At 41.6% G+C, this 21,429-nt stretch overlaps 1 protein-coding gene across 1 annotated transcript in view; it reads right to left on the bottom strand.

The window, feature by feature from the left end:
* Window positions 1–16,646, bottom strand: part of gfra4a (GDNF family receptor alpha 4a) — a 316,518-nt gene extending 299,872 nt beyond the window's left edge. The window contains exon 1 of the mRNA XM_061894914.1: window positions 16,141–16,646. Coding sequence (XP_061750898.1) covers window positions 16,141–16,201 — 61 coding nt within the window. The 5' untranslated portion in view covers window positions 16,202–16,646. The remainder of the gene's footprint in view (window positions 1–16,140) is intronic.
* Between the last annotated feature and the right edge of the window lie 4,783 nt (window positions 16,647–21,429).

Below are 21,429 nucleotides of genomic sequence, written 5' to 3'. Positions count from 1 at the left end.
CAGGAACCTCTTGCAGCTCAACCCGTCAAAGACCAAGGAGCTGGTCATTGACTTTGAGAGGTCGACTCCAAGGTCACAACCTATTGTGATCGAGGAAGTCGAGGTACACACCGTGGCATCATTCAAGTACCTTGGGTTGTGGGTGGACAACAAGCTGGACTGGACTGTTAACACGGACCACTTGTAAAGGAAAGGACAGAGCAGGCTGTACTTCCTGAGGAGGCTGCGCTCCTTCAACATTTGCAAAAAACTCTTGTGGATGTTCTACCAGTCTGTGGTTTCCAGTGTTCTGTTCTACATGGTAATGTGCTGGGCGGGCAGTACATCTGAGAAGGACAGATCCAGACTGGAGAACCTGATCAGGCGGGCCGGAACTACGATCAGAATAAAACTGGACTCTCTGGTGACAGTGGCAGGGAAGAGGACTGTGGAAAAACTACTGAGCATACACACACATATATATATATATATATATATATATATATATATATATATATATATATATATATATATATATATATATATATATATATATATATATATATATATATATATATATACAGTATATATCCATCCATCTTCTTCCGCTCATCTGAGGTCGGGTCGCGGGGGCAGCTGCCTAAGCAGGGAAGCCCAGACTTCCCTCTCCTCAGCCACTTCGTCCAGCTCTTCCCGGGGGATCCCGAGGCGTTCCCAAGCCAGCCGGGAGACACAGTCTTCCCAACGTGTCCTGGGTCTTCCCCGTGGCCTCCTACCGGTTGGACGTGCCTTAAACACCTCCTTAGGGAGGCATTCGGGTGGCATCCTGACTAGATGCCCGAACCACCTCATCTGGCTCCTCTTGATGTGGAGGAGCAGCGCTTTACTTTGAGTTCCTCCCAGATGGCAGAGCTTCTCACCCTATCTCTAAGGGAGAGCCCCGCCACCCGGCGGAGGAAACTCATTTCGGCCGCTTGTACCCGTGATCTTGTCCTTTCGGTCATAACCCAAAGCTCATGACCATATGTGAGGATGGGTAAGTAGATCGACCGGTAAATTGAGAACTTTGCCTTCCGGCTCAGCTCCTTCACCACAACGGATCGATACAACGTCCGCATTACTGAAGACGCCGCACCGATCCGCCTGTCGATCTCACAATCCACTCTTCCCTCACACGTGACCACTTGAACTCCTCCACTTGGGGCAGGGTGTCCTCCCCAACCCGGAGGTTACACTCCACCCTTTTCCAGACGAGAACCATGGACTCGGACTTGGAGGTGCTGATTCTCATTCCGGTCACTTCACACTCGGCTGCGAACCGATCCAGTGAGAGCTGAAGATCTCGGCCAGATGAAGCCATCAGGACCACATCATCTGCAAAAAGCAGAGACCTGATCCCGCGGCCACCAAACTGAAACCCCTCAACGCCTTGACTGCGCCTAAAAATTCTGTCCATAAAAGTTATGAACAGAATCGGTGACAAAGGACAGCCTTGGCGGGGGACTCCACACTATTATGCTAGATGCACAATGAACTTGACTCTCACACTATTATGTTAGATCCACTATGGACTGGACTCTCACAATATTATGTTAGATCCACTATGGACTGGACTCTCACAATATTATGTTAGATCCACTATGGACTGGACTCTCACAATATTATGTTAGATCCACCATGGACTGGACTCTCACAATATTATGCTAAAATCCACTACGGACTGGACTCTCACAATATTATGCTAGATCCACTATGGACTGGACTCTCACTATTATGCTAGATCCACTATGGACTGGACTCTCTCACTATTATGTTAGATATATATATATATATATATATATATATATATATATATCTGGCTCCTCTCGATGTGGAGGAGCAGCGCTTTACTTTGAGCTCCTTCCAGATGGCAGATATATATATATATATATATATATATATATATATATATATATATATGTATATATATATATATATATATATATATATATATGTGTGTGTTTCACAATGAAGAAATGCACACGGACTACTCTAAAGTCAATCCAAGGCTTGACCCTTAACAATAGAGAATAAAAAAGCTAGCCGCAATATGAGTGATGTACTTTTTTTTTTTTTTTTTTTGCATTGTCAAGCGGCTTCTTCTGGTTTCCATTCAACATTCCAGCAATGTTCAGCTCAAGGAAGGCTAGATTCCAAAGTTATAGACGGTGAGATTACGCAGCTAAGGCGGACATGTTGGGGTGGGGGAGATGGTTCACTCCGGTAGCGTTCATGTTGACCTTTACTTGCAGACGTTTAGCTCTCTTGATAAGCCGGAATGAGACGTTTGAATCGCTATTGACTGCGTCTTCGAGCCACCAACCTGCTGTGTTCAATCAAGGCTTTGGCGGCCAAAGCTTTTAACACCGCTGCCCTCTCTGCTTCCCCCCTGTGGGGAGAACATCAGCAGCAGCAATCAGACAGCAAAGACGTGTGCCAAGGCTGGAACATCTGTCCCCTATCAACTGTCCCCTCTCATGCCAAGAACTAGCTGGCAAAATGAGTTTTAGTTGTCTCACTACTATTGTTGCTTTTTGTACCTCGTAAATAATCTCACCTCTCTCTCTCTCTCTTATCGGTCATAATTGCTGCTTTTTTAGTTTTTGCTCTTTTCTCTCTTTTTTCTCTGTCTCTCCCCTCTTAAAATGTTATCTTTGTCTTGTTATCAGTTGCCTTTATGGCTGGCTGTTTCCGATTTAAACTACAGCTGCTATCTGGGACTATTGCTGCAGTTGTCTTTTTTACTCTCGTTTCTCTCTGCCTGTCCCCTCTTAAAACGTTTTCTGTGTCTTGTTATTATGGTTGCCTTTTATGGTGGGCTGTTTCCGACTTAAATTTCAGCTACTATCTGGGACTATTTATGCAGTATCTTTTTTTTACTCCGTGCTCTCTTTTTTCTTTCTCTGCCTGTCCCCTGTGAAAACATTTTCTTTGTCTTGTTATTATGGTTGCCTTATATGGCTGGCTTTTTCCGACTTAAACTACAGCTACTATCTGGGACTATTGTTGCAGTTGTCTTTTTTACTAACATTTCTCTTTGCCTGTCCACTCTTGAAATGTTTTTTTGGTCTTGTTATTATGGTTGCCTTTTATGGCTGGCTGTTTACGACTTAAACTACAGCTACTATCTGGGACTATTGCTGCAGTTGTTGCGATCTGCTGCTCAGATCTTCACATGTTTGTTATTTCCATTTTTGTTTCATTCTCAGTCTGACCCGTTTATTTCCTGTTTTGCCCATCACTCTGGTTACTCATTAGTTCACCTGCTACACTCGTACCGCACACCTGCTTCAGCTAATCACCCTCCTTTATAAGCCAGCCTTTTCTGTTCAGTCTTCCTCGGATCCTAATTTGCCCACGCGCAACAGTGACGACTCTCGACCTTCATCTTTGTATGTATATTCTCGCTAGCTTTTACGCTAAGCCATTTGTTTATTCCAGCTCACATGCTGAGGAATTGTTTTTCTGTTTTTGGTTTGCCTTCTCTTTACAGCAGTGTTTTTGTTCCTAGCCTTTTATTATTTAATAAATCCATTTATAACTTACCTTGTTGTGTTCATCGCTTCGACGCATCCCCGGAAGAACCAATCCGGCATTACAATGCCACACAAGCGTCACAGTAGGATCCGAGCATCAAAATGTTTTTCCGCGTCGAAACCACGGGAGGAACCCTTCGACTTGGGTTTGTGGTTGGAGCTCGTGGCTTGGGAGCAGGAAAGACTTGACTGTGGGCCTGAAGTCCCCTCCGAAGCCGTTCGCGCTGCCCCGAAGAGGCGGGGGGTCCAGTGGAGAGGTCCCCCGCACGGCAGTAATGTTCCAGCACCACTTATTCCTCCCCATGGACACAGCAAGTTTCACCCCGTCCAGGATTCACCCGTCATTACCGGTAATCCTGCTTGTTTTTTTTCAAATCATTCCTTAAGCTGCCATGACACTTTTTCTGACACAAGCGATGACGTCAATTGGGGAACGCCCACCGGTGACGCAACACCGGCCTCTGTTGATGACATTTTTTCAGAAGATTTTTATATTGTGGACAGTAATTCTCATTCCCAACCTTTTTTGAATATCAATAACATTCATGACAAGATACAGAATTATCAGGATATTTTTTCTTATTATTCTAGTCAACCTCAGTCACCTAGTTTTTCTCCTACACCTCCTTTAAAACCTCATTCTCCGGCCAAGTCCAAGGTGTTTCCTCCCTTTTCTAAAGGAAATTCTGGACAAATTAAAGGGGAGGAGTCGGCCCGCCTCCAAGCCTCCCACCACCCTCCCTTAAGGTCAGTCCCTGACCATAGGGAACGGGTCTGGGATCCCCGTCTGGAGGAAGGGGCTATGACCTATAGCTGTGCTACGGAGGTAGCACAGATACTACCCTCTAAACCACAGCCACCATGTAGACCTCCTCCACCTGTTTTTCCCCCGGCCAAATCTCAACGGCCTTGTAGACCTCCTCCACCTGTTTTTCCCCTGGCCAAGTCTCAACGGCCTTGTAGACCTCCTCCACCTGTTTTTCCCCCGGCCAAGTCTCAACGGCCTTGTAGACCTCCTCTACCTGATTTTCCCCCGGCCAAATCTCAACGGCCTTGTAGACCTCCTCCACCTGTTTTTCCCCCGGCCAAGTCTCAACGGCCTTGTAGACCTCCTCCACCGGTGTTCGGACTCGCGAGGTCATTACCTCCAGCACGTCCTCCACCACCGGTGTTCTGCACTGCTCCCAGTCTGGTTCTCACACCAGCACATGACTCTCGCCTGGTTTTCAAGCCAGAATTAGACTCTCGCCTGGTTTTCACACCAGAAAATGTTTCTAGCCTGGTTCTCAAGCCAGCACTAGACTCCCACCTGGTTCTCACACCAGCCTCCGACCCAGAACTGGTTCTCATACCAGTTACAGACTTTAGCCTGGAGCCCACTCCAGTACCAGCTCCAGAGCTGGAGCCTACTCCAGTACCAGCTCCACGCCGCCAAGCGCCGGTACCAGCTCCACGCCGCCAAGCGCCGGTACCAGCTCCGCGCCGCCAAGCACCGCCGACGACGGGGCTGGAGCCCACACCAGCGTCGACGACGGGGCTGGAGCCCACACCAGCGTCGACGACGGGGCTGGAACCTTCACCTGTGTCGACAGGGCTGGAGCCCACTCCAGTGCCAGCTCCTCGACAAGCGCCGGTACCAGCTCCACGCCGCCAAGCACTGCCGACGAAGAAGCTGGAGCCCACACCGGCGCCGACGATGAGGCTGGAGCTCACACCAGTCACGACTCCTGCGGCTCCCAGGCCGCCTCCGACGACTCCTGCGGCTCCCAGGCCGCCTCCGACGACTCCTGCGGCTCCCAGGCCGCCTCCGACGACTCCTGCGGCTCCCAGGCCGCCTCCGACGACTCCTGCGGCTCCCAGGCCGCCTCCGACGCCTTCTTCGGCTGCAGCACCCGCATCATCCTCGCCAGCTGCACTCGGGCCTGCTTTGGCTGCAGTCCCCGCACCCTCGTCTGCTGCTTCCAAGCCTGCTGGGATTTCGGTGCTGAGGCGTCGTCCACCACGTCGACCACGGGCGTGGCCTCTGCGAGGTCATCCTCCTCGCCAGACACTCCCTCCTCCATGTCGGCCACGGATGTGGCCGTGCCCGGGTCGTCCGCCTCGCCGGGCACCTCATCCTGCGAGGCGGCCACTAATGTGGCCTTTTCGAGGTCGCCCGCCAAAACTTGTTCGGCAGCAGCGTTCCACCCGCCGCCGCCACATGATGTGTCCTCGGTGGATTCGGGGACATGCGATCTGGCGACCCTCCACCGTGGCCTCCCTCCGCCCTCCCTTCGTTTGTGGACTTTCTGGTTTTGGGGAGGGGGTTCTAGTTTTTGTTTGTGTTTTTGAGACATCTGGTATCTGTCTTTTGTTGGGGGGGAATACTGTTGCGATCTGCTGCTCAGATCTTCACATGTTTGTTATTTCCATTTTTGTTTCATTCTCAGTCTGACCCGTTTATTTCCTGTTTTGCCCATCACTCTGGTTACTCATTAGTTCACCTGCTACACTCGTACCGCACACCTGCTTCAGCTAATCACCCTCCTTTATAAGCCAGCCTTTTCTGTTCAGTCTTCCTCGGATCCTAATTTGCCCACGCGCAACAGTGACGACTCTCGACCTTCATCTTTGTATGTATATTCTCGCTAGCTTTTACGCTAAGCCATTTGTTTATTCCAGCTCACATGCTGAGGAATTGTTTTTCTGTTTTTGGTTTGCCTTCTCTTTACAGCAGTGTTTTTGTTCCTAGCCTTTTATTATTTAATAAATCCATTTATAACTTACCTTGTTGTGTTCATCGCTTCGACGCATCCCCGGAAGAACCAATCCGGCATTACAATGCCACACAAGCGTCACAGCAGTTGTCTTTTTTACTCTCGTTTCTCTTTGCCTGTCCCTTCTTAAAATCATTTTTTTTGGGGGGGTCTTGTTATTATGGTTGCCTTTTATGTCTGGCTGTTTCCGACTTAAACTTTTACTCTTGTTTCTCTCTGCCGGACGTGTGCTGCAAAAATGAAACGGGGAGGGTTAAAGACGAGCTTCAACACAACACAAGTCGATAAGTCACCTTAAAATTCACTAACGTGAAGATTTACGGACGCAGTGTGAAGCCGCTAAGCCCAGACCTAGCGATAATAGCAGCGACCGCAGCAAGCGTAAAGTCACAGGACTGATGAGAAAGTATTTGATAAGAGGCAGCATTTGTAAGAAAGGGCCTTGGGACGAAAGAGCATGATAGAAAAATGTGTAATTGTTTCATTGTTCATATGGAGGCACAACTGTTTGTCAACTGTATATACGGCGGATAGTGCCCTCCAAAATAGTTTCTCTGGTTTTGAGGAAATCACACTAGAAGAAATGTTACAACGTGTAAATGGAATAAAATAAACAACATGTTTACTTGACCCACTTCCTGGGAAACTTATCAAGGAGCTCTTTGTATTATTAGGTCCATCAGTGCTAAATATTATAAATTTATCACTTTCCTTTGGCACTGTTCCCCTGGCATTCAAAAAAGCGGTTATTCATCCCCTCCTTAAAAGACCTAACCTCGATCCTGACCTCATGGTAAACTACCGACTCACCTTCCCTTTATTTCAAAAATCCTCGAAAAAATTGTTGCAGAGCAGCTAAATGAACACTTAGCGTCTAACAATCTATGTGAAACCTTTCAATCCGGTTTCAGGGCAAATCACTCTACGGAGACAGCCCTCGCAAGAATGAGTTTTTGTGTTGTGGTTTGTGCAGCCCTTTGAGACACTAGTGATTAAGGGCTATATAAATAATCATTGATTGATTGATCGATTGAACTTTTATCATTTCAGATTTGCCTTATTTGGACATTTAGTTTCAAAACAATGCAATCATCAAAGCAAATACCCACATTTTTTAAAGGACACAAATACATTTAATTTTTGGAACCCTGATTTATTTTTCTGCTAAATTTAAATGTTACTTGTCATTATTTTTTATTTGTGAAATGTAAAATATCTAAAAGCTCAATTTCACATGATACAACTCCTTCAGCAACACCAAAGATGTATTTCTTTTTTGCATTTTTTACTATTTTTGGATCACACACGATAAACCTAAGTACTAGTTAGGGAAGTAACAATAAACGCTATAAATGATAACTGCAGTAAAACGCCTGCTGGTTAGTATTATCATTTTGAATTTAAATAATTGAAAACTAGAAAACTGCACTTTGAAAACAAGAGAAATTAACGTAGGGCTGGGCGATATATCGATATATCGCGGGTTTGTCTCTGTATGATATAGAAAATGACTATATCGTAGGGCTGGGCGATATATCGATATATACGATATATCGCGGGTTTGTCTCTGTGCGATATACAAAATGACTATATCGTAATATTCGAGTATACATTCTCACGCAGGACTTTTAGCTGCGGGCGTACACTTCAGGCTCTCCTCGCTCTTTCCTCTCTCTCCTTTTCACAGACAAGCAGGCGCACATTCTTACATACGTCACAAATTGTCAAGTCACATACACGCCCTTGCCCAGCAGAGAGGTAGCGGCCTGGCTAACGTTATCTGCTAACGTAGCCTTACGAGAGAAAGATTGTGCGGATCTGGTAACAAATGAAGGAAGACTTAATTCCCAATAAAAAACAGCAGGCGGTGGTTTGGCTTCAAGTGGGAATATGTCGAACAGACAACCGTAATTTGTCAAGTGTGGGGGGAAAAAGCGTTGCTATAAAAAGTGGCATTACTGCTAATATGTAGCATCATTCGTAAAGTCACTCGCTAGAGTATGAAGAGAATTTCATAACCTTAGTAACCTACCACATAGTGAAAGACGAATACTATTTGATTTCCCATTATGCAGCTCATTTTTATTTGACACTTAAAATGTCTCTCACAATCTTGCACTTTATGTTTTGGAAATGACTTGAATGTTTGTGCCATTGCTCAATAACTTTAATAAATACACTTTTGGTCAATTGACTTAGTTGTGATTTCCTTCTCTGCATGAAAATTTAAAAGTAGCATATATGAATGCAGTATGAAGAAGAATGTTTTTATGTATACACATTTAATCATCATACTGCTGTGATTATATGTATCAAGTGTTCATTCAAGGCCAAGACAAAATATCGTAATATATATCGTATATCACGATATGGCTTAAAAATATTGCGATATTAAAAAAAGGCAATATCGCCCAGCCCTACTATATCGTGATATTCGAGTATACGTTCTCACGCAGTTGCTTTTAGCTGCTGGCCTTACACTACAGGCTCTTTTCATTCTTTCTTGTCTCGCCTTCTCCCAGACAGAAAGCGCAACTTCTTACAAAATTCACATACTGTCACGTCATACGTCACATACGTATACGCCCTCGCGGAGCAGAGAGGTAGCAGCATGGGTAACGTTTGCTGTCGTGCGAGTGGTAATACGAGAGAAAGAAGGTGCGAATCTGGTAACAAATGAAGGAAGACTTAATTCCCAAGAAAAACAGCAGGGGGTTCATCGTCTGGCGGTGGTTTGGCTTCAAGTGGGGATATGTCCAACAGACAACCATAATCTGTCAAGTGTGGGGAAAAAGCTTTGCTACAAGAAGTAGCATTATTGCTAATATGTAGCATCATTTGAAAAGTCACCTGCTAGAGAATGAAGAGTGCTTACTCCGCATGTCAAACATCTCCATTCGGTGCCACACCAACAAAATGCAGAGGCAACCATTTCCAGATCAACACTGTATGAAAAAAATAGTGAACAACATAAGGAGATAATGTCCGCAGTAACCTACTACATAGCGATTTGATTTCTTATTATGCAGCTCATTTTTATTCGACAGTTATTGAAATGTCTTGTGTGACATCATGCACTACAGTGCATTTTTTGTTTTTAAACTATTGTAGTGGCATTCTGTACAAAAAGTGCACTTTAAATTAGTGTTGTTTTGATACGTCATCTTAGTGACATCATGTACAAAAGTGCACTCATAGCTTGTTTTAAAATGTCTCTGACAATCTTGCAATTTCTTTTTTGAAATGACATGAATGTTTGTGACACTGCTTAATAACTGTTTAATAAATACCGTTTTGGTCAATTGACTTAGTTGTGATTTCCCTCTCTGCATGAAAGTTTAAAATGAGAAAATATTAATGCAGTATGAACAAAAATGTTTTTAATGTAGACATAGAATCATCATACTGGTGTGATTATATGCATGTTAATTCAAGGCTAAGGCAAAATATCGAGATATATATCGTGTATCGTGACATGGCCTAAAAATATTGAGATATTTAAAAAAAAAAAGCCCTATCTCCAACATACCCCAATCTAACCTTGTATAAATACACTGCTTGTGCACATTGAACCTACAAGCGGTCTGTCAAAGCGATCTGTCTTTACTCAAAAGGAATGCGAGATGGAGGTGTTTTTACGGTGCATTCGAGGACCGTAACAGAGTAGGACACAATGCCCGCCAGAAAAAAAAACATATACTTTATTTGTTGCACACTTTCCATTTAAACACATCTTGAAATACATATTTTTACGATGCTTTTTCTGTCTGTGCCTTCTCAAATTGTTTCGTCTTGTCTATCATTGCGACTTTTTATGCTCTGTCCTCTCTTAACTATCTTGTGTTATTCTTGCTCTTGTTGCTTTTTATATCATTTTGTCTCTTTTTAGGTCAAATACAAACCCCGTTTCCATATGAGTTGGGAAATTGTGTTAGATGTAAATATAGACAGAATACAATCATTTTCAACCCATAGTCAGTTGAATGCACTACAAAGACAACATATTTGATGTTCAAACTCATAAACTTTATTTTTTTGGGCAAATAATAATTAACTTAGAATTTTATGGCTGCAACAGGTGCCAAAGTAATTGGGAAAGGACATGTTCACCACTGTGTTACATCACCTTTTCTTTTAACAACACTCAATAAATGTTTGGGAACTGAGAAAACTAATTGTTGAAGCTTTTAAAGTGGATTTTTTTCCCATTCTTGTTTTATGTAGAGCTTCAGTCGTTCAACAGTCCCGGGTCTGCGCTGTCGTATTTTACGTTTCATAATGTGCCACACATTTTCGATGGGAGACAGGTCTGGACAGCAGGCGGGCCAGGAAAGTACCCGCACTATTTTTTTACAAAGCCACACTGTTGTAACACTTGTCTTGCTGAAATAAGCAGGGGCGTCCATGATAATGTTGCTTGGATGACAACATATGTTGCTCCAAAACCTGTATGGACCATTCAGCATTAATGGTGCCTTCACAGATGTGTAAGTTACCCAAGCCTTTGGCACTAATACACCCCCACAGCATCACAGATGATGGCTTTTGAACTTTACGCCTATAAAAATCCGGATGGTTATTTTCCTCTTTATTCTGGAGGACACCACGTCCTCTGTTTCTAAATATAATTTGAAATGTGGACTTGTCAGACAACAAAACACCTTTCCAATTTGCATCAGTTAATCTTTGTTGAGCTCGGGCCCACCCAAGCCAAGCCGTTTCAGGATATTGTTGATAAATGGGTTTGGCTTTGCATAGTAGAGTTTTAACTTGCATTTACAGATGTAACGACCAACTGTAGTTACTGACAGTGGTTTTATGAAGTGTTCCTGAACCCATGTGATGATACACATTGATGTCGGTTTTTAATGCAGTACCGCCTGAGGGATCATAAGTCTATAATATCATCGCTTATGTGCAGTGATTTCTCCAGATTCTCTGAACTTTTTGATGATTTTACGGACCGTAGATGGTAAAATCTCTAAATTCCGTGCAATAGCTCGTTGAAAAAATGTTCTAAAACTGTTCGACAATTTGTTTACAAAGTGGTGACCCTCACCCCATCCTTATTTGTGAATTACTTAGCATTTCATGGAAGCTGCTTTTATACCCAGTCATGGCACCCAACTGTTCCCAATTAGCCTGCACACCTGTGGGATGTTCCATATAAGTGTTTGATGAGCATTCCTCAACTTTATCAGTATTTATTGCCACCTTTCCCAACTTCTTTGTCACGTGTTGCTGGCATCAAATTCTTAAGTAAATGATTATTTGCAAACAAAAAAAAGTTTATCAGTTTGAACATCAAATATGTTGTCTTTGTAGCGTATTCAACTGAATATAGGTTGAAAATTATTTGCAAATCATTGTATTCCATTTATATTTACATCTAACACAATTTCCCAACTTATAAGGAAACGGGGTTTGTATTATTTGGTGTCATAGTCTAAACAATGTTTACCGTTCTTTCTGCCTGTCCCCTCTTAAGCTTTGTGCTATCATCACCTTTCAGTGTCATTGCAAACTGCAAGTGAAGGAGTACATTTGACCTGCACTGCAAATATGTGCTGGTCCCTCTTTTCTCTCAGTCTGTCCCCTCTTAACCCAATGATTATGTTGTATTATTCTGTCAGTTTTTAATTTTTTTTATAAATTGTAAATTTTTTTAGTTGGTGTCATAGTCTTTTTTTACCATGTTCTTTTCGGCTGTGTCGTCTCAAATAATTGTTTCTTGTTGAATATTTATATATACTGTATATATATATATATATATATATATATATATATACATATATATATATATATATATATACACATCCGCTGTGGACGGGACTCTCGCTGATGTGTTGGATTCGCTTTGGACTGGACTCTCACGGTTGTGTTGGATCCACTATGGATTGAACTTTCACAGTACCATGTTAGACCCGCTCGACATCCATTGCTTTTGGTCCTCTAGAGGGGGGGGTGTTGCCCACATATGTGGTCCTCTCCCAGGTTCTCATAGTCATCATTGTCACCGACGTCCCACTTGGTGTGAGTTTTCCTTGCCCTTATGTGGGCCTACCGAGGATGTCGTAGTGGTTTGTGTTGTGGTTTGTGTAGCCCTTGGAGACACTAGTGATTTAGGGCTATATAAATAATCATTGATTGATATGTATATATATATATATATATTTACAAATATATGCCAAATGTCCACACACACACACACACACATATATATATATATATATATATATATATATATATATATATATATATATATATATATATATATATATATATATATATATATATATGTATATATTAGGGGTGTGGGGAAAAATCGATTCGAATACGAATCGCGATTCTCACGTTGTGCGATTCAGAATCGATTTTTTTTTTTTTAATCGATTTTTTTTTTTTTTCATCAATCCAACAAACCAATACAAAGCAATACCATAACTATGCAATCCAATTTCAAGACCAAACCTGACCCAGCAACACTCGGAGGTGCAGCCTTAACAACCTGGAGCTGAACGCCCAGAAAACAGTGGAGATGATCATGGACTTCAGGAAAGTCACAGCCCCACCATCCCCCCTCACCCTGATTGACTCTCCCACCCCCATCTCCAATGTGGACTCCTTTCGTTTTTTTGGGAACCACCATCACCCAAGACAGGTGGGAGCAGACCATCAGCTCCCTCATCAAGAAGGCCCAGCAAAGGATGTACTTCCTGCGGCAGCTGAGGAAACTTAAGGTGCCGACCAAGATGCTGGTGCAGTTTTATTCAGCAATCATCGAGTCCATCTTCACCTCCTCCATCACCATGTGGTTCCCCGGCACCACAGTCCAGGACAAGCATCGACTGCAGCGCATCGTACACTCCCAACCCTCCAGGACCTGTTCTCTTCCAGGACCAGGAGGCGTGTGGGTCGGATCACAGCTGGCTCTTCTCACCCTGGACACAAACTATTCTCCCCTCACCCCTCAGGGAGGAGACTATGGTCCATCCAGACCCACACCTCCTGCCATCTGAACAGTTTTTCCCCCTCGGCTATCAGACACATGAACAAGAACAAGATCTCATAGCTCACTTACAGCTCACCTTATTACCTATTCTGTCTTATATGTCTTCTATGTTGCATGATTGTACCAAGAAAAATTCCTAGTTTTTGAACCCGTTCTCAAACAATGCCAATAAAAACTATTCTGATTCTGATTCTGAACTGCAATAAACAGAGCAATTGAGGAGACACAATCACGACACAGAATAAACCAAAAGTAGTGAAACAAAAATGAATATTATCAACAACAGTATCAATATTAGTTATAATTTCAGCATAGCAGTGATTAAAAATCCCTCATTGACATTATCATTAGATATCTATAAAAAAAAAAAAAGAATAATAGTGTCACATTGCATCGCATCTCATAAGCTTGACAACACACTGTGTCCAATATTTTCACAAAGATAAAATAAGTCATATTTTTGGTTCGTTTAATAGTTAAAACAAATTTACATTATTGCAATCAGTTGATAAAACATTGTCCTTTACAATTATAAAAGCTTTTTAAAGAAAATCTACTACTCTGCTAGCATGTCAGCAGACTGGGGCAGATCCTGCTGAAATCCTATGTATTGAATGAATACAGAATCGTTTTGAATTGGAAAAGTATTGTTTTTGAATCGAGAATCGCGTTGAATCGAAAAAAATCGATATATAATACTCAGCATTCTGAACGTTTGACAAGGTTTGCTCCATGTCTAGTCGGTTGGCGTGCAGCAAGGTGGTGGTGCTGTGTCGCAGCTTCATGGCCTCTCGTAGTTCTGCTTCTCTGTGCTCCAGGATCAGCATATATACATATATTAGGGCTGCGAATCTTTGGGTGTCCCACGATTCGATACAATATCGATTCTTGGGGGCAAAGATTTGCAGCCCTATATATATATATATATATATATATATATATATATATATATATATATATATATATATATATATATATATATATATATATATATATATATATATATATATATATATATATATATATATTGGCCCTGCGATGAAGTGGCGACTTGTCCAGGGTGTACCCCGCCTTCCGCCCGATTGTAGCTGAGATAGGCGCCAGCGCCCCCCGCGACCCCAAAAAGGGAATAAGCGGTAGAAAATGGATGGATGGATATATATATATATATATTAGGGCTGCGAATCTTTGGGTGTCCCACGATTCCATTCAATATCGATTCTTGGGGCCAAAGATTTGCAGCCCTAACATATATATATATATATATATATATATATATATATATGTAGGTGTGGGAAAAATCACAAGACTACTTCATCTCTACAGAACTGTTTCATGAGGGGTTCCCTCAATCATCAGGAGATTTTTTTTATTTTTATATATATATATATATATATATATATATATATATATATATATATATATATATTAGGGCTGCGAATCTTTGGGTGTCTCACGATTCCATTCAATATCGATTCTTGGGGCCAAAGATTCGCAGACCTAATATATATATATATATATATATATATATATATATATATATATATATATATATATATATATATATATATATAAATTGGCCCTGCGATGAGGTGGCGACTTGTCCAGGGTGTACCCCGCCTTCCGCCCGATTGTAGCTGGGATAGGCGCCAGCGCCCCCCGCGACCCCAAAAAGGGAATAAGCGGTAGAAAATGGATGGATGAATATATATATATATATTTTAGGGCTGCGAATCTTTGGGTGTCCCACGATTCCATTCAATATCGATTCTTCGGGTCGTGATTTGATTATATATCGATTTTTTTCGATTCAACGCGATTCTCGATTCAAAAACTATATTTTTCCGATTCAAAACGATTCTGTATATATATATATATATATATATATATATATATATATATATATATATATATATATATATACACGCAGACACACACACAGTCAAAATTTGGTGTCGTAGTCTTTTTAACATGATCTTTTTGTTTGTGCCATCTCAATGTGTCTTATCGAGTATTGCCATTTTTTTATACTCTGGTCAGTCTTTTCTCTCGAGTATTGCCATTTTTCATACTCTTGTCAGTCTTTTCTCTCAGTCCGTCCTGATGACATTTATTCATTTATTTATTTGTTGCTTTTTATACCATTGTGTCTGTCTATTTTCTCCATTTTTAGGTCAAATATCATTCGGGGTCATAGTCTTTTTTTCTTTCTTTTTTTTACCGTTCTGTCTGACTGTCCCCTCTTAAGCCTTGCGCTATATCATCACCAATCAATGTCAACGCAAACTGCAAGTGAAGGAGTATTCTTTTTTTTTTTTTACCTCCACTGCAAAAACGTGCAGGCTTATAAAGCTACTCAACATGACGGATTTCACCAAAAACCTTTCAGACATGTTGACTCCTGTGCAAAAAAAAAAGTGGAGCAGAAACGCAAGTATAACTGGTGAGGTAACACAAGTGTCCTGATGCAGGTCCACACGTCAAAAAGGCAAAATACATGAGCATGTGTGTGTCACGCGTGTTAATGACGCGCACGCATGCAGCAGAAGACACGTCACACGGGCACTTATCCACACTTCCAGCACACGCGCACCTTTGCCTGCAAAGGCGCGTGCACGTCAAAACCCACGCGCGCACTTTTACGCACGTGGACGCGCACTTGTCTTAAATGACGAGCTGAAGACAAACTCAGGTCTTAATTTGGGCAGCTCGTTGCGTGCGTGCGGACGAACTCGAAGACCCGACCTGGCCGGAGCGAACTCCGAGGTACGGAAAGAGCAAAATGTGAAGTTGTGGCAGAGGACAGGCGGGAACTTACCAAGGAGGGCGAGCTGCAGGAAGTAGAGTCCGAGCAGGTCCATGATGGAGTGTGCATTCATAAAGAAACGGTACTTGTACCAGGCGGGACGCAACGGAACCGCAGCAGTCTCTCAGGAGATAAATCCACAGAACAGGACAGCAGCGGCGGAGACGAGCATATTTTTTTCTTTTTCTTTTTTTGGAAACAAACTTTTTGTGTGTGCAGGAATGCTCAAAACGCCAATGAAATGCGTTCCTAATCAAACTAGTCCTGCTGGTACTTCTCCAGCGGCGTCTCCTCCTCTTCCCGCCACCTGCGCTCCCGCTCGGAAACTGCGGATGAATCAAGAGGCGCGCGTGTCTGCGCGCGCTCCCGGCGGCTGCGATCGAGCCCCCGCGTGCGCGCGCGCGCGACCTGGCCAGTCCGAACCCACCTCGTTTAAGAATCCAATCTTGGCCCTAGTTGAATCGATATTCTATTTCATGGCGTCATAAAAATGGAAACAAATAAAACGTTGCGGGGGACTTTAGTGCGGGAGAGTGGGGCTTCGTGCTGGGGAGGTGACGGTCTCATTGCCGGTTTCTGGATGGCTGAGTCTTTAGATCAGTGGTTCTTAACCTTGTTGGAGGTACCGAACCCCACCAGTTTCATATGCGCATTCACCGAACCCTTCTTTAGACAATAATAAAATGTTGTTGTTTTTTTTCAAATTCAAGACAAAGTTGTACACTGTAAAAAAAATATATATGTAAAAAAAACGGTAATCTACTGGCAGCTACGGCTGCCAAACCAAAACCATAAAATTAAAGTAAAACACTGTAAACTTAATAATGATCAAAAACATTATATTTACAGAAATTTTCATTAAACGGTTTGCGGAAAAATATCGATTTTTACTAAATCGAAGATTTTTACTAAATTGTTAAGATCAACCACCTTTATTAAAGTGACGATACAAACAGTACTGCAGAATAATACCTTTTTTCTACAGAGATTTTCTAATTTATTACGATCAACCAATTTTAATGAAGTGACAATGCTGACAGTTCCACAGAAAAATAACATTATTTTACAGATTATTTCTGAATTGTTGATATCGGGGGAATTACATTATGTAGAAATTACGTGAAAAGTGGATTAACCTTCTTTGAATGGATATATCAACCTAGCATCATATTTGTCAATCTTCACGGGAGACTACCTGATTTCTCCGCGGAGCTGGCCCCGACAACGACCGGAGAAATGATTCTTGGTGTGCCGTGACGTACTCGCCCTAATTTTGGTCAATATCCCATAACCGTATCGCCACATTTGCCCAATAAACAGTAAGTCGACTGAGATAAATGTGTAGTATCCTGAACTGGCTGAAAGATATATTTGATCAACAGCCATATAGATCACACTGACGGTGGCCGTACAAACAAATTTAAGACTGTTACAAATATGCGCCACATTGTGAACCCACATCGAAAAAGAATGACAAACATATTTTGGGAGAACATCTTCACCGTGACACAAAATAAACACAAAAGAACAAATACCCAGAATGCCAAGTAGCGTTAATCTTCCGCCACCACCCCACATCACCGCCCCCCTCCGTGCGTCGGTTGAGGTGGGCGGGGTTTGGTGGTTGCAGGGGTGCTGCCCGGAAGAGTAGCGCTGTTTGGCATTCTGGGTATTTGTTCTTTTGTGTTTATTTAGTGTTACGGTGAAGATGTTCTCCCGAAATGTGTTGGTCATTCTTTTTTGATGTGGGTTTACAATGTCGCGCGTATTTGTAACAGTCTTAAATGTGTTTGTAGGGCCACCGTCAGTGTGACTTGTATGGCTGTTGGCTATGATTTACTATGTCTTGCTGTCGGTCACTACTTGTGTTTCATATCACAATGAATACCGTCAAATTGCTAGTGAGCGCATGAACCTTTTAATAACAGGTTACAATATTTTTCAACCTGATTAACAAAATAAGATTTGCCTTAAATTTACATATAAAACTGTTGAAATGTTAGTATAGACATAGGCTTTTATACAACAGGTTACATATTGAATGAAAGTTAAGTTACATATTGAATGAAAGTTAATTACTGTAATTTTAAATGAATTTGAAAGTAATTTGAGAAAACAGAAAATGATATTTATCATTAATATGGAATTTTTCTGGAAAAAAAAATAGAAATATACATACTTTGTCATTATTGGCATATTACTTAAAACAACAGGCGATTTGTTTATTTACAGATAATGTCTTTAATTATACAGTTTAAAACCTATTTAAAAAAATTGAAAAATTACAGTAGAAATTTAGAGTAAATTAACCATAAAAATAGGATTTTTTTCTTTACAGTGTATGTTTTTGGTAAAACTTTAGTATGGGGAACATATTTTAAGTAACAAAGACTTAATTTAGACTCATTTGGACACTAGGGGAACATATTCTAAGTAATAAACTCTTCATTTAGAGTTATTTGATTAGGGTTAGGGTCAGTGTTGGAGGGTTAGGGTTATAATAAGGCATTAATTAGTACTTAATGACTAGTTAAGAGCCAATATGTTACTAATTTGCATGTTAATAAGCAACTAATTAATGGTGAATATGTTCCCCATACTCAAGTGTTACCATGTTTTTTTTTACTGGTGCACAAAATCACCCGTGCATGAGCAACACCTTGTTCAAACAACACAACTAAGATAGTGCATAAACTCACAACAAATTACACACCTGCAAATCAGTCAGCTGTTGACGTATCTGTAATATGCCAACAGGGAGAAGTTTGTATTTACACGAAGAGTCGGGTGTTTTTTGACCTCGGCCGAACCCCTGAGGTCGACTCACCGAACCCCTAGGGTTCGATCGAACCCTGGTTAAGAACCACTGCTTTAGATCCACGTTTCCCCGAATAAGAACGCCAATAATCGGTTAATCAGTGGCCACCCTTAAAGTTACAGATAATACTACAAGAATACATCCATAGAGGTTAATTTGTCTATTTCTTCCATCCATCCATCCATCTTCTTCCACTTACCCGAGGTCGGGTGACGGGGGCAGCAGCCTAAGCAGAGAAGCCCAGAAACGAAACGAGCTTCAACACAACATGAGTCGATAAGTCACCTTAAAATTCAAGATTCAGATTTACGGACGCAGTGTGAAGCCGCTAAGCCCAGACCGAAAGTTAAAAGCGGCGACCGCAGTCACAAAACTAATGAAAAAGCCTTTGATAAGAGGCAGGGTTTGTAAAATAAATAAATAAAAAGTCCTTGGGACGAAAGAGCATGACGGAAAATGTGTCATAGTTTATGTTTGTCTTCCTGGAGGGACAACTGTTTGTTGTTTCAAAACGATGCAAACATCGAAGTAAAATACCCAAGTTTTTTACTTCTTACTTCTTTTACTTACTGGGGCGGTAAAAACTGTTGGTACAGTGGATGTGCCAGCAACTTGAGGGTTCCAGGTTCGAGCCCCACTTCTGCCATCCTAGTCACTGCCGTTTATCCACCTGCAGTGCCAGCCACACTGGTTTAAAGATGTAACTTAAATATTGGGTTTCACAATGTAAAGCGCTTTGAATCACTCGAGAAAAGCACTATATACCGTATTTCCTTCAATTGCCGCCGGGGCACTAACTAATTTGAAACCTCTTCTCACTCCTGCGCTTACCAAAGGCATGCGGTAAAAGTAAGCATGCGCTAATTATTTTAAAACCTCTTCACACTCCGGCACTTACCAAAGTTATGCAGTAAAAATTTGAGTGTGATGTAAGCTTGGACCTTAAATTCTACTGAATAGCTCTTAATCTTCTTCCCTTTATGCGATTTCAAATTTTGAAAATGATGACAGGGGAAGTGTCACTCGTGACGTCACAAGTTTGACCAGGCGGTAATACTAAGCATGCGCTAATTATTTTGCGAAGCGAGTTTGACCCGGCCGTAATTCAAGGCGGGCGCATACTATACTATATCATTCACTTCACTTCACTTCCCACTCCCGAGCCACTTTGCCATAAGGCATTCCCAGGGCAGCCGGGAGACATTTTCTTATTCATTTTTGAATTTTTTTTATTTAATTTTTTTTAATTTAATTTACACAAAACATTGTTAGCGAAATGTGTGTGTTAAAAAAATAATTGTTTTAAAATTCAGCGTCAAAAAATGTGCTGCTTCAAAAAGTAAGAATCACTTCTGGTAAATTAAGACTGAAGTAATCGATCCTGTCTCAGAAGCAGCCAATGAGGTGTCGAGTTTGAAGTCAGGTGAGACGAGTCCTGCAAAACAGCATAAAAAAAGCAGTTAACGGGACTATCTGGGCATAATACAAAATAATTAACATTTCAATGCGACCCGCAGGATCGTTTCAAACTATAGAAATGATTCCAATGGTTAGAATCTGCCTTTATCTGACACTATCAAGCAAAAAGCTTGAAAGTGTCAGACGGAGGCTGAATTCTACAACAAAGTTCTGTAGAACAGTGATATTATATCTAATATGTGGATTCGTTTTTTTACCCTTTGGTTCGACTTGTCGGTTGCATTTTTGTATTTCTTGCTCGATTATAAAAGATATAACAACAACCATTTTGTACAAAACTTAAATATGCTGGGTTTACAATGGTATCAGGATATGATGGGTTCCCTGTGCAGTTATACAAAACATTCTGGTCACTGCTAGCTCCGATATTTACAAAAATAGCTTTAGAGATTAGAGAAAACTCATTCCTTCCTCCAAATATGAACTATGCCACCATCAGTCTCTTGCTAAAACCTGATAAAGACCCAACACCTCCATCCATTTACCGGCCAATCTCCCTGATTAATGCTGATCTTGAAGTTGTCTGCAAAGTATTAGCTCAAAGATTAGAAAAAGTCAATCCATATGTAGTACATCTTGATCAAACAGGTTTCATCAAAGAGAGACAATCGTCCAACAATGTTCCCCCGTCTACTCAATGTGATAGACTATTCTGTTATGCATAATCTAAAAACAGCTATTGTTTCATTAGATGCTGAAAAAGCATTAAATAGAGTGAATTACAATTTTCTTCTTGCGACTCTACAGAAATTTCGATTAGGAGACTCATTTATAGCTCGGATCAAGATCCTATATAGCTTTGTTTAGAACGAACAGCCAAATCTCTCCAAGGTTTCATCTTATGAGGGGCACTAGGCAGGGGTGTCCACTTTCTCCGTCACTGTTTGCTATATTTATTGAACCTCTTGCAACCGCAATTCGACAGCATGCAAGTATTAAAGGCATCCATACCGCAACCGTTCATCATAAAATAAGCCTTTATGCTGATGATGTATTACTTTTCT

This window comes from Nerophis ophidion, linkage group LG03, assembly GCF_033978795.1.
Source record: "Nerophis ophidion isolate RoL-2023_Sa linkage group LG03, RoL_Noph_v1.0, whole genome shotgun sequence".
Lineage (NCBI taxonomy): Eukaryota > Metazoa > Chordata > Actinopteri > Syngnathiformes > Syngnathidae > Nerophis > Nerophis ophidion.
Note: the sequence above shows the minus strand (reverse complement) of the source record. Positions and strands in the feature narration are given on the sequence as shown.